Source organism: Amblyomma americanum, chromosome 7, assembly GCF_052857255.1.
Source record: "Amblyomma americanum isolate KBUSLIRL-KWMA chromosome 7, ASM5285725v1, whole genome shotgun sequence".
In the NCBI taxonomy this organism is placed as follows: domain Eukaryota; kingdom Metazoa; phylum Arthropoda; class Arachnida; order Ixodida; family Ixodidae; genus Amblyomma; species Amblyomma americanum.
In genome coordinates this window covers 18,183,028-18,197,267 of record NC_135503.1, presented here as the reverse complement: position 1 = coordinate 18,197,267, position 14,240 = coordinate 18,183,028, and the positions used below count along the sequence as shown (strand labels likewise).

Sequence of the window (14,240 nt, the reverse complement as noted above, 5' to 3'; positions counted from 1 at the left end):
CGTGCTTTAAATGCGAAAGCATTTTTTGTATTTAAAAAATTCTTTCTATTGACACGCATACTCATTAGTATACAGTCGTTGGGCAACGCATATACTGTTCACCTTTGTTCGCCAAGAAGCATCGGGGGTTTGTGGTCTGCGTGCTGTCTCGCAGACAAAGTCCTGGGTTGAACTTCCTGCACCTTCCGAAGGAATTTGATTTTAAAAGCGAAAGCTTTTACTACTCCCTTCCGTAGTTTCTTCGCGGGGAGTTTGACCTTGAAGCGAGAAACCAATATAACGTCACTCAGCTGCCGCCGCCACTGAAGCCATATATGCCGTTGACAACGTTCTAGACTGCGATTATCTTTGAGGAAAGGAAAGGCGCGTACATGGCTCCCTCGGTCAGTGGTCAGTCTTGGACGGGCCTCAATCGCGCTTCGAGGTATACATGGCGGTGGTGAGAGAGAGATGTGGGCTGCATGCGTTAGCGTTGACAAGACAACGTTGTGGCAAACACGCGGCACTGCAGCAATAGGCCGCAGGAGCGAGAGCTCCAAACGCGATGTTTAGCGAAGGTCATCGGGTGTTGCAGTTTGACCTTCAGCAGGTGGAGGGTCGGAAATCTGGCTGTGACGTCAGATTACCTGACTCTGACTCGCATCCGCTGCTCCGCCCGCGGTGCGCCCCCCCCCCCCCCCGCACACACACACACACAACCGCCGCTTTGTCAGATGTGGTCATGTGATTATGCACGTGACTCGGTGTTCGTTGCCCCTCTCGAATGCAGTTTCGCTACGTATGAGGGGCGACTGATAGTGTGTTTGAAACGCCTGCGAGGAGTTTGGGACCACTGCTGCAGGTCAACGCCGACGCCGGGTTTCGTTGCCGATGAGTCATATAATGCTTTCGCATTAAAAAAAGTACCCGTGTGCTGTGCGATGTCAGTGCACATTAAGGATACCAGGTGGCCGAAATTATCTCCCTTCACACTTGTCTTTTGAGATCTAAAACCACTTGACAGACACGGTTAGAAAATATCATGAATTCGACACTGTGTTCAAGCGGCACAGCGAGCTTGTTTGCTAGTTCCACCAACCACAAGCAGATCTGAGCTTGTTTCTCCCTTGAGCTATGTGTAAAATGCTTTTGTTGATGGTTACAATTTTTTTCCCGTGTAGTTACTGCATATCCCATATGATACTGAGGAATCTCCTGTTCTGCAGGCGTGAAAGTCCTGGAAGCACACTGATACCTGTCTAACTGTGCTAGCAGTGGACTAATTTAAATATTGGTCTACTGGAATTCCATGTTTAAGGTCAGCTGATGCAAGCATATAACATTTGTTCAAAAAGACTGCCCGTTTTTTTTTTTTTTTTAGTACAGTAAAACACTGCTTAATCGACCCCTGTCAATTCCAAAATCCAGATAACACAGACTGCCCCGCCGCGGTGGCTCAGTGGTTAGGGTGCTCGACTACTGATCCGGAGTTCCCGGGTTCGAACCCGACCGCGGCGGCTTCGTTTTTATGGAGGAAAAACGCTAAGGCGCCCGTGTGCTGTGCGATGTCAGTGCACGTTAAAGATCCCCAGGTGGTCGAAATTATTCCCGAGCCCCCCACTACGGCACCTCTCTCTTCCTTTCTTCTTTCACTCCCTCCTTTACCCTTCCCTTACGGTTCAGGTGTCCAACGATATATGAGACAGATACTGCGCCATTTCCTTTCCCCCCAAAAACCAATTATTATTATTATTATAACACAGACTGCTGGCATAGTCCAAGCCAACATCCATGTAGTAAGCCTATGGCATCAGACAATAATTTGGAACCTGCTGGTCTCGAACTGGTTAGTCTGATCAGGCTCCCGGCACAACAAGTGATAGTCCACAAAAAATCCCAAGCCTGAATTGCATGGCATAGTGGTGCCTGCGAACAAGTGACATGCGTGCAGTGGCAGGTGTGACGACGACCTTAGGGCCAGTCTCCAAAAAATAGTCAGACAGCACAGCTTTGGTATTGCAGTTCTGAGCTTCATGTAAGCTTGCGGCAGCAGCGGCTATGGGCTGTGCATCAGCAAGCCAATTGAGTCCAGCTGGGAGCAATTCTAAATGTTGATTGACTCGTCACCGATCTGTTTCCTATTTTTTGCTCTCACCCCTCTAGCGTCAAAATGCCTTTCCTTCGCTTCATTCTGTGCGGTTCATCCTGCGCACTGAAGCTGTACACTCACCACGTGCCATTTGTCGCTTGCGCAGTGAAGACTCATCACATGTGACGCTGTCGCTTATGAGGGGACTCTACCGAGCTCACCTGGCAACTCGGTTAGCAATTAGACTTTCAGCACTTCATGCCAACAGCTGGTCACAGATATTCTTAGCATTTTTTCTTTATAAATACAGGTTCACACAGAGGCACTTTCCTCTCATATTGCACAACGAAGCCAACCAATCGTGGCACATACATATTTGCGCTTGCACATACGCATTGCACACACCCACAATATAATGATATGAAGCAGAAAATGGCACCAACGAGTTTTGGCTGCACTAGCTATCACTGACGACTGAATAGGACTAACATGTGAGAAGCATGGAAACAAAGCTGTATTCCAGAACATTCATGACAAGACAATGATGTTCACATCTTGAAGTCAGTTTTGTTCAGTCAAAGCACCAATGCAAGCCGAGAATAAGTTACTACAACTACTGAACCCGTGATAATTTAAATTAATAAGCAGTACAGTTTCAGTGAAGGTAGGCATACAGGGTTTTCCCCTGCAGAGCCTTTACATCATCCGTTCCTAGGTGTGTGAGCTTTGCAGACTTGTCTCGAGACCTGTACAGCTCCACCGTTTTTCCCGTGATTCCAAAGACTACAGAAACCTGAAATAAAAGACGATAATGGTAAGATATCGCTGCTAGCTGCTCAATGTGGTAAAAGAATTACACCACACTATACATGATAATGCGTGCGATAGCAGGGCTTAGGAAACAAAAGCTACAACTGATGTGACAATCCTCCCTACCGGTCAACACAGGAGAACTCAGAAATGGCTTTGGCTTCATAAACATGAGTGCTAAGCTACAGCTCCAAAAGACTTTGTGAATGTAACGATCTGTCTCATTGCGTATCCAAGTTTCAATAATCTAAGAGCGATGACAGAACACGACATAGGGCGTGTAAATAGTAAATCATATTTGAGCTTGAGATTAAGCCACTGCTTCCAGATGCCTCCTCTAAACGCTGCCGTCACTTTTTCAGTCAAACTGGCCATTATCTGTACAATATGCTCAGGAAAAGCAACAGTAATCATCATTAATTATTATCCCCTTAAAGATCCAAAGGGCATAAAATAAGGGGTGATGATATTAGAAGTGAAGACGAATGTAACCCAACATCACACAATTCTTAGCAAACAAATATGGTATAAAAAATGAAAACTAGTAACATTCAAGAAGGTTGTTCACCAGAGACAATATAGCTGTTACAATAGAGTGGATAAATTGCAAATGGTGATAAAAACAGTTAAAAAAGTTAGTGACCACAGAGCGAAGTTTTTCAGGGTTAGTTATGGTAACAAGTGAGTGAGAGTTTTTTCTATGATCAAACAGCCACAGGTAATGGTGAGGAAGAAAACGAAGACGTATGCACACGGAGAATAAAAAATCTACAACAGTTCAGTTGTTGTGGAACTATGGGTAGGAGGCAAACAGAAACAGGTGCTTTCGGTGAGACATATTGCAAGTATGCTTCATGGTAGTTTTCTTTTCCTTTCTTAACGTTGCTTGTTTACCTGCTTGCTTGGGCAATTATGCCACGTATTTAAGAAAGTGGCGGTCTGAATAAAAGTACTCGTTTTCAGGTGGCGCTGTGCTGCACTTCTCCTTAGTGCTTTGTCCATATGCTGTTGTGCTGTTTCGCCATCTCATTTGACTATCTTGCCCAACATTTCATGATGTGCTAACTTACAACAAAAATTGCAGTGTTAGCTCAGTGTTGGCAAATAGCCTTGACCAGAGCAAGTAATCAAGCTAAAATCTATGCATTCAGCTCTAAGTGAGTGCAGAGCAGCAGCACTTGTTACACATAATGGCATGCAAAAGCCAAGCTATCAAATGAAATATATGTGCCCTGGTGTGGCATTTCAGAGATTCTATAATACTAAAGATGTGCACATTAACTTCCAGAAAGGCCAGGGCCTCAAGATGCATGGATTAGTGACCATGAACATTTACAAGGTGATGCATGGCAACAGCATTTGCATCTCAAGCAGCACAGCTTTCAGGTATAATACTTGACAATGCTATCATATTAATGCTCCAAGTGAATGTAGGATTAACTGATATGTAATCAATAATAGTAGAACAACAGAGATCTGTCGCTACATGTAGCCCCAGTTTAAATGCAGTTAAACTGAGCTCCAGCTTACCAGCTGCTCAAGCCTAGGTACGTCAACCAGATTGTGTCCAATAGGGTTTTCCAATAATACAGTTGCCTTCAGTCCATTGTCCTGGCTTCCACCACACAGTTCAATGTTCACATACCTGAAACATTACCACAGAGTGCTTGCTTCAGGCACCGTGTTCATGCACTAGGAATTTGAAACAACTGTACAGCATGAATATAACAAGTAAGAAAATGAACCATGTTGCTTTCCAGAAATGATATGTATGCAGGAAAATTCATCAAACTCTACTGAAGCTTTAGCCGAGGTGCAACTTGCTTTAAAAATTGCATTACTAGCTGCTTCAGGATGTGCTCCATGCATGTCAGTGCTTCTTCCATGCTATTCAATCAGCAAGCATGCAGTTTTTTGCCAGCGATGAGACACAATGCGCTTTTCTTGTATACCTCAGCCAATACAGAGGTACTATACTCTATGTGAAAAGGTTTATAGGTTGATACAGCACAGTTGGGCTATTGGAGAGAGGGTTAACATTCTTATATGTCCCCAAGTCTCGTGCCCCCCCCCCCCCCCCCCCCCCCCCCCCCCCCCCAAAAAAAAACGCAGAAGGGCTGAGTTAAAAAGTAAATGGCATATAACTTCCCAACCACATTTGTTTTAACTCTCTTCCTTGCATGGTATAGGCTATAGCAGCATTTACTACAAATGCAAATTACCATAAATTGCCATAAAATGTTGCCAGCAGTATGTGCCCGGTATATCATGTGTTAGTAATTTCAAATTGCTATGTAAAAACCCATCCAGAGCACACGCTATATGCTTACACCAAATTCACAATCATGATAGTGAGCATGCAAAATTTTCAAAAACGACAACTGTGACGCTCTAGTAACAGAGCAGATAACCTGAAGAGAGAGGAGCATGATAACTGGTGGAGTGCTGATGGTCAGAGCTTAAGGGAGCTAGCGTAATCATTTTCTAAAGATAACTTTTGTCACAGTGGCATTGAACATAGTACACTGTTATGGCCACGCTGCAAAAGTGTCTTGCCTGAACGTGTTGACTAAACACAACTAGTGATTCAAAGGGAACTATTTACAACATCAGCTTAATGTCCTCAACATGGTTGCACCTGTTACGAGAAGTGAAGTGCAAGCACAATTTTCAGCTCACCCTAACCCTTCCCCAGAAGTCTACAGGCATCCTAGGCTATGACAAGAATAATAGCAGTGCTTACCGGCAGTAAGGCAGCACACCCGAACCCGCTGGTTTGCCGGCGTGTGCATCAACTTGCTTGCCTGTAGCTCTAGACTGAGTTTGTTTGCCAGAAGCAGGGGTGCTACCACCAGGCTTAGTAATCACAACCTTCAGCTGACAGCCTTTGAGCTGCAAAGCAGAGTGAAAAAATGTGAGCATGCGAAACTGATGTACCTTCTAGAGATCCTCGTTCGCGTATGAGAGCAAGGATCATTTCACCAAGAGCTTGTGCTGTTTTCAGACTGTGACAACTTTGGATAGGAAGAGCACTAGTGCCACTTTGCGATTACAGAGATGGCTTACTTAAGTCCCTTCCTCTCAAAGAGCAGTTGTTGAAACATTCTAACCAGTTTGATTTAAATGGAACAGGGAAGCTGCATACATGTTAGGGGTTGCAAGACAGGCCTTCGAATCACACTATGCATAAACTGCAGGCCCTTTTGTACTTTTTTTTGCATTAAATATATTCTGGAACTCGGGTATAACATTAGAAGACCATCTAGACTTTACATTTAAGTTATGAAATATACATTTTTCAATTGCTAAAAAAAAAGCATCACACACAGCATGCACTGCAACTTCACAACAAACTCTCCTCCTTGCACTACTGTACTCAACACAGGCAATTAAGCACTAAGATACGAAGACGAACATTGTCGCCACTAACCTCGTGATCCTCCTCAATGATGACTTCAGCATTGGAAGATGGGCTGCCTGTCTTGAGTGGGACCTTCAGCGTACCCTCTATGAGTGAGTGGTGAGAGCGGATCACCTCAGCCATGGAGTGATCTGCAGGCGTCACTGCCAAGTACACAGCTACTTCATCCGTTGGCACCAGGTGAGCCTGTTCATTGCACCATGCGTTGAATGGAAGAAAATGTTGGTATCAGTGAATGAACGGCTGGCACTTGAAGTTAAGGGAAGGAGCAGCGTTTTCTAGTTTCATAGCTGGAGCTTTCCAATTGAACAAACAGGCCGGTTTAATGGAATCTAGTGTCACGTTGTCCTAAACTCTGCTGGCCGACAACTACCAAACAATTTTGTTAGATAAACTTCAAAATGTGGAATATTTACTGGGAGATTTCCTAAGTCATTCAATAAAAAAAATGCATAAACTTTAAATAGAATGCTGTTTTTACAGGAGTCACTTGTAGTGACCATATGTACGTGTAGTGCGCTGAAACACCGCACCAAGCCAAAAGACGTTTGGCTTCAGAAGGTGTACCAATTCCGAAAATGTACAATTTAAGAAGTGTGTATCATCAATCTAGTCGAGAGCCAGTTTAAATAAAAAAATCTTCAAGGCCTGTTGTCACATGTTCAGTATTAAGCAATAAAAACTGACAGCTCGCTGCTTCCTGATCACAGGTAGCACCCAAACTTCTTTCAGGCATTTTCATTCAGCCACAACAAAGGTGACTGCAGTTTTAAATGTTGGTGAATGTATAGTAGTGCACTCCTTGTTTATCTTTTGAGACCAACTAAGCTCTTAGATTGAAAAGATGTCACTCAAAGAGGAGAGGCTGAAACAATGAAACAAGCTCAGAAAAGCGGCGCAGTGTTCAGCGATAAAATTATTTAAAGATGAACCTTTCCAATTTACCACTTCATGTGGTGCCAACTAGGGCACTAATAAAGTTGCTGTGGTCTCATATTGCTGCCATAGCTACAGAAAGAAAATGCAAATTTCCACGTGTGCGAATTATTAGTAAAATGCCAACTTTGTGATTGTGAATAAGGTGGTGCGAAAGGGGGGGTAGGACTAATTAGTTGCACAGTTTAAGGTTGTAATAAAGCTAATGAAATAAAAGCACAATGATTGTGGCAAGCTTTACAAGGTTTTTTTCTTGGCAGTGCTGCACATAAAATTACAAACAGTGGCTCACCTTTTTGCGCAGCTTCTGTACACGGTTTATGACCTCCCTGGCGAGGCCCTCATCCAGCATTGACTGGTCCGGTGAGATGTCCACCAAGATCAGAACCTGAGCCAGAAGACAGCCAAATGACACGTTTGCAACAAACTCCTCTCCTTAAAGCAGCTGAGTAGGCTAACGACTTCAATGCAAGTTCCCTACTCATGACAGTCAAGCAAAGAGCTCCGCTGGAAGAAGTACGCATGGAAGTAATGTCCAGAACGGCAACCTTAGCTTCATTAAATAGCTCATCTGCACTCACCTTACAAATAACGTGCATAGTACAGTAAGTGTAGCACCTTAGTTTGTGAACCTTCAGACTAGAAATTTATGTTAGCACCTGATCAAAAATCAGAAGCTTTTGACAAACAAGGCTATAACTTTTTAAACTGGCACCTTTAAAGGCCAAAAACTAAATGAGGGTCAAGCAGCACTCTCAATTTCTTCCAGAACACAGTGACAAAATATTATCCAGTCTTATGAGGATAAGAAAAGACAATAAGTTCCAAAAAACTCAGTTGAAACCCGATTGTTAATTCTGTTCAGCACATAAAAATGCACCATGTTTAGGATGCAACCAACCCAATAAAGCTTGGCCAGAATTATCCTGAACAACATCATTTGCCTGTGAACTCAAAGCTAAGCTTCTTGATCTGTGATACAGTATGACGTTTGGCTAGTTTGAGTCAGTTTGAAATGTTGCCAGTAAAATAGAACCCAAGCAGAAGCTGATGCAGTGTAAATGCTGTTAGTATTCAGGCTTTATTTTTTGCTGCGTGCACAAAAAATGACAAGGCAGTAGCATGAGCAATGTGGAGGCCTAAGTGCTGTACAATGAAATGAAATCAGTAGCTTGTTTCACATCACTGCATTCAACTATTACAAGCATTTATTGGCACACAGCCAGGGCCAAATAATCTCTGTACTCTCCACATCAGGGCAGCTTTTTTTTGAGCAGCGAATGGTGTGCACAGCTTGAAAGACAGACAGACTCAAAGCATGATGAAAAACAATGCACAGGAAAGGAACCTAACCGGATACAACAATGAACTGGCAGCTAGCACATTAAAAGCCAGCAAAAGCAATTGTCAATACTGTTCATTAAACATCAATCTTTAAGTCATCGATTGGCTGTGCAGGCCTTTTTCCTTGGTTATTAAATTAGCCCTTAATTATGCTGTTTTATAAATGGATCTGAAAGCAATAGAAATCTGTATTCACACCTTTGCATTGTTTTTTTTTTTTTTCAGGAAATGCTAGAAGCGATCTTGTCCTCGTGTTGTTGTGGTCCATTTTTTGATGTGCCAATTTTCACAATGCACGATTACCGACCAGCCCTGACTGATCCTGCTGAAGGACGGTAGACAGGGTCACTCACGTCTCCCTCAGCGTGGGCTTCATACTGCTTGGACAGTTCTTCAGCATGGGCCCCAGAAAAGCTGTACTGGACACGAATGTCTCCGGCTTCCAAGGTGTGCCCGCAGAGTGTGGGCATTTCCCCTCTGAGGTATGCCTGGATGGTTGCATCCTTCAGAGTCTGTCAACAATGGGAAAGGGGGAGGGAAGAAAATGACAGAGTTATAGGAACTCACAGGTCACAGATGGGAATTTATGACAGCAAAGGCAAAGCTAACGAAAGAGTAAAGTTAACGACTAAACCAGCTCCCCACTTTAATTGAAATCATCGATTCTTCTCCCTCCCGCTTTCTTTCAGGAAAAAGGTCAAAGCTTCTTTTCTACCTGACTTAAAAACATTGCTACAAGTTTTGTAGTACAGTGGCGGCGCATATTATAGCATATGCTTAAGACAGTGTCATCTCATCAATTTGTTCATTTCTGCATCAGTGCTGGCTGTAAGCACACGGTGGCGCAATCATGGCACAGCTGTGCAGGTACTGTACCCGGATCTCCTGGGACACAGCCTTAGACTCGCCCCTGAGGCGCAGGCCGAGGGCCTTGATGTCCGGCTCGGCCTTCATCAGCACACCGTACTTCTCCTTCTCCACCGTCACTGTCAATTGCCTAATGTTCAGCTCCTGAAAATGAGCAAAACAAATCAAAAATAGGAGAAAAAGATAAAAGATTTGAAAAGGAACACTTTCACAGCAATGAGTAGGCACACATACCTAAAACTCAGCAGAGCTTTCCATTCTAACAACTACTCACTCTACTGTAAGCAATCCTGTTTTAGAAGCTTCAGTTAAGAACCTGTTTTTGAGCACATCAAAGCACAAGCTATGCTTCAGTTGCTTGAAGAAAGAAAAACCTGTGCTTTGAGTCATACACATAATCACAAGTGAGAGAAATTCATTAAAACAAGAGTCAGTGGTTTGATTTTCAAGACAGTTTGCAGAAAACTTGGAAACACAAAATTTTAGAGGCGGAGGTTTACTAGTTGGTCTGACTTGGAGTTGTAACAAACCTCTAGAATATACTGCTTCAGGGAGGCCACGTCATCAAGGTACTGCTGATCCTTGTGGATGACCACCACCTCTCGCAGTGGGTACTGAAATGTAGAGACACAAAGAAATCACGAGAAGGTAAATGCACTGCACAAAATGAAAACAAACAAAAGGAAAATACTAACAGTTTCTCATCACAGCTGCTAGTCAAAGTATGCTTACACAATTGTTTAGTGCTTCGTATCAGGACAGCCAGATTAAATGTCTGGGTGGTGGTACAGGTCATCTATTCCATTAACTAGGTCTACTCTACCTTGAGATACCCAAACAACAAAACCACAGAAAAAAGTTATGAACCTCAAGCATGCTGTCATTACTGGCCCCTACATTGCAGAAGTGTAAAAAAAGCTGGTAAACACATAAAAAAGCAATATCAGTGTACACCTAAAATCACTAGTGCATTAGGCTAATTTTCGAATGTCTACAAATGAGAAATCTACCAATACATACTCAGATACACACATCAAATCAACAGAAAATTCAAAACCATTCCATTGACAGCTGATGCACCCATAGCTCCCTAAAACTTCAGAATATTTTCGTCAAAAGGGCTAGCTTTTGTAGTAATTTCACAGCACACTTTCTGCAACCCTGGCAGTTGATCCTTAGCTTTGAGAAATACTGTATGTTAGGATGGTATGGTACGGAATGTAGGGTTTAAATGTCCTGAAGCTTTACATGGCCTATGAGAAGCCCCACAGTGGAGGTTGTTTCAGATTAATTTAGCATTAATTTCAATAAGCCGGGCTTCCATAATATGCATTAGCAACGCAGAGCACACCAGCATTTTTTTTTGTATTCCACATCCATTAAAATGCAGCCGCCATACCAGAGATCCGATTCCACGACCTTGTGCGCAGTAGCAGTGCACCACTGTGGCAGGTCCGACAAGTTGGGAAAGGCAATTTGTGTAATACTCTGGTGTTTTTTGCAAGTAAGCAAGAACAAGAACTACTGACCTCTGCGCAGTCTGTACCACACATCGTACGGCACGATTAAGAAAAGAAATGCAACAACTACATATACCGCACACCAACTATTTGCACTGACAAATAGAAACAGCATTTTGCCTAGTAAAAAACCAGTATTACACCTGAAAATGATGCGATGGAACAAATATACTGACAAACTATGCCCGCATTTAGAGCCAAGCTTTGAGCAAGGAGAATTCTCTCTAGGTTTCACTTTTCAAACAGACTCTTCAACCAAAGTTTTGTTCCACACATGCGAAAAACAAGTGGCCACCCTTGGAAGTGGAAGTGTCTTGCGGTCCCTGACAATTCTTCCTAGCTCGATCACAGTCTGCATACGGCTGACGCTTCGCTCGACCACCTCTTCGATGAGCTCATTCCTAGAGACCAACAGAGAGATGTCAGCAGATGAGCAAAGGGAAATTGTGTGCTGGTTAACATGAGGGAGAGAAATGAAGAAAACAAAGAGAAAAAAAAAAAGCGACACTCCACACTGCAAGGCAGCTCTTGCTTTTAAGAATGCCCAAAAGTTTGTTCAGGGCTAAAGTCTCGCAAAACAACAACAGTTAGGCGCCCATACCATGCACCAAATAAAAAGTAGCAAACACTTTTTGCCTGAGCAGCATAAGGTTTTTACTATCAGTTTGATTCTTGGGTAAGGTGCCCGTGTACGTTTTCTTTTTTAAGCGTGCAAAGGCAATTCACGTTGCAGATTTTCTTTGAGCGCTGCACTGGCTGTCAGCCTCTGCCATGACCAACTAGTATGTCTTGTTTTCACAGTTCCTCACACGAGTATAATTCTTCCTTGTAAGCTATAAAACTACAGCCATGCACACTTTAAAGAAATGCATTCTATTATGAGACAGAAAATAACAGCTGCAGCTATGCACATTGTTTCCATTATAGAGAAAACACCAAATTAATGCAACGTTTCAACACAAGCTTACGCGTCCAGCGAGTAATACATAAATCTCCTCACCTTGGCTCTGGCAGCATAAGGTAGTGGATGCTGCGTGCATCTTCTTTGCAAGACAGCTCTGAGAAGAGGTGCCGCAAGTTCTGGTACATGAGCTCCGTGAGGAATGGTGTGAAGGGGGCCTGCATAGTACAAAAGTATAACGTCTAAACAACACGCAATCAGACATAATACTTGGAGAAAAAAGAAAAAAAAATATGTTGTGCAAAAGAGAAGATGCAGAAATACGGCCTCAACTGTGTTTACTTAAACACGAAAGCACCTTGGTAAATGCACACTTGTCATTAAACAGTGTGCCACACTGCTGCTAAGAAAACTGGGCACAACCCTGAGAGAGAGAGCTGCTCAGAAATGCACACACTCATGCACAAAGCCAGTGATTTTGGACACACTCTGACTCAGGTAGCAACCTGGTTGACCCGACCCCCCAGTCAAATGGCATGATACAGACACGCATTTTTACACCTGACTATCAGATACTACACCTCCCAGAACATTGTCTGGAACATCAAAATACAGTCACACTCAGTATGACACCTGCAACACACCAGCAGCAACCATAGTGCAGCTTGCACCTCCCAGCAACTGAACACCCAATGACACCCACATCGTAAAAGTCTGCCCTTCTGACTTTGAGTTAGGTGCACAAATTTTGTACGCAGTCCAGAAAGAGTTACTGCTTCATGAAGGAAGCTCTGAGATACTAATTAAGACCATACAAAAGCACAGTTATTCAACAAATGGTTATTACCATTAGCCTGATCATGGTGTACAGCACACTGCACAGGGTGTCAAGAGAATGCTTGCAGTCGTCCTTTCCACCTTCACCCTGTAACGGACAGGAACAAGCTGTTTAGGTGGGGCCTGAAAACACCACTGTCAAATTTAGCAAGAATGCACTATAATGAACTAACACTATGTCAGCTGCACCTGGCAAAAAAAAAAGAACATAAGCAACAGCCTAGCGAGTTACTGCCTTGCTACTGTTCAGGCAAAGTATGAAATAAGAGCAAGTCTCTTCGTTGGAACACATCTACACTGAAGCGAGACTCAGTGACATAATGGGAGAAAGAAAACATAGTAGCTAAAAGCCAGAATCCTTCAAGGTGCAGTACACGACTACACATGCTGGCAGCTTAGTACAATACACAGCCCCAAAAGCACGGTCCTGCAAAATTAAATTCAAGCTGACATTAACAGACCACAACAAGCCATCGCATCAACACACTATTACACAAAAGCTGTTAATAAAGCATTTGTTCAAAAAAAAAATGCCAGCTGACATGCTTGATCAACACTGCAAACAGTTGTGGACACTTGAAAAAATTACAAAGGAAAACGAGCACACTGAAACAGAAATGTAACAAAAAAAAGGGAAAAGCGGAGGACATTGAACCAGCACTGAGAAAGCTGCAAAGTATATACCTTAAGTCGCTTCCGGTTCATCCTGACGTACCAGTTAGTGAGGTGGTCTACGAACTTGACCAAGCGGGGCACTACAGTGTAGAGCCGGTACTCTGAGAGAAGTAAGAAAGATGGGTGAAGAAGGTAGCATGGGTCCATAGTGCAAGTGAAACTGCACAAAAAAGTAAGCTGATCAGAAATACGACCACCTAATGTGGTTCAGATACATAAGTCATGGCCTGTTTAATTAAAAAGGTAAGCAACAGCGAACTGCAAGCTACAACTGTCACACCAATTTGCAAAGCAAACAACTGTGCCAGACTGCCGCAATTGAAAACGAGTCTAAATCATAAGCTCAGTTAAAGTAAACACAGGCATGGTGCTTAGAATTTACAGCAATATGCTGTGCTTTTTCTTGTGCTTTCACATTTTCTTTGTACTTTCTGTGCTCACACAGTTTTGGAAGACTATGCTGCTGTGGTGCTCATATACATCATATGGCGAATGTGACTGCTGTTGCATCAAAGTAAACAATAAGTTTTTCAAGCTTCTCAAATGGCACCGGTATATTGAACAAAAAAAAGAGAACACTGCACAATACAAACGGAAACACCTTCTGTAGTGCTTACTGAAGCGCACTAACACCAACCTTTCATCTCTGCCTTGACAAAGAGGACTAAGCTCTGCGTGTATGAGAGTATCCAGCGGTCCATGTAGTTGGATGAGCCGGCCTTGGATTCACTGTACACATACTTTTCTCCGTGTTCCTGCACAGAAACCATGTCAGGTAAGGACTCCTCTGACTACGCCTTTAAGCCATACAAAAGAGCATCTTATGAATAGTTTGTTGCACTCCGTAAGGCTAGGCTATGT

At 43.2% G+C, this 14,240-nt stretch overlaps 1 protein-coding gene across 1 annotated transcript in view; it reads right to left on the bottom strand.

The window, feature by feature from the left end:
- Window positions 1-2,615: 2,615 nt before the first annotated feature.
- The window catches only part of IleRS (Isoleucyl-tRNA synthetase), a 20,192-nt gene continuing 8,567 nt past the window's right edge, over window positions 2,616-14,240 (bottom strand). Inside the window, exons 16-28 of the mRNA XM_077629796.1 lie at window positions 14,017-14,170; window positions 13,389-13,480; window positions 12,715-12,792; window positions 11,967-12,085; window positions 11,262-11,367; window positions 9,977-10,060; window positions 9,456-9,590; window positions 8,933-9,091; window positions 7,528-7,623; window positions 6,309-6,485; window positions 5,622-5,770; window positions 4,409-4,523; window positions 2,616-2,861 (exon numbers count right to left, since the gene is read on the bottom strand). Coding sequence (XP_077485922.1) covers window positions 2,724-2,861; window positions 4,409-4,523; window positions 5,622-5,770; window positions 6,309-6,485; window positions 7,528-7,623; window positions 8,933-9,091; window positions 9,456-9,590; window positions 9,977-10,060; window positions 11,262-11,367; window positions 11,967-12,085; window positions 12,715-12,792; window positions 13,389-13,480; window positions 14,017-14,170 — 1,602 coding nt within the window. The 3' untranslated portion in view covers window positions 2,616-2,723. The remainder of the gene's footprint in view (window positions 2,862-4,408; window positions 4,524-5,621; window positions 5,771-6,308; window positions 6,486-7,527; window positions 7,624-8,932; window positions 9,092-9,455; window positions 9,591-9,976; window positions 10,061-11,261; window positions 11,368-11,966; window positions 12,086-12,714; window positions 12,793-13,388; window positions 13,481-14,016; window positions 14,171-14,240) is intronic.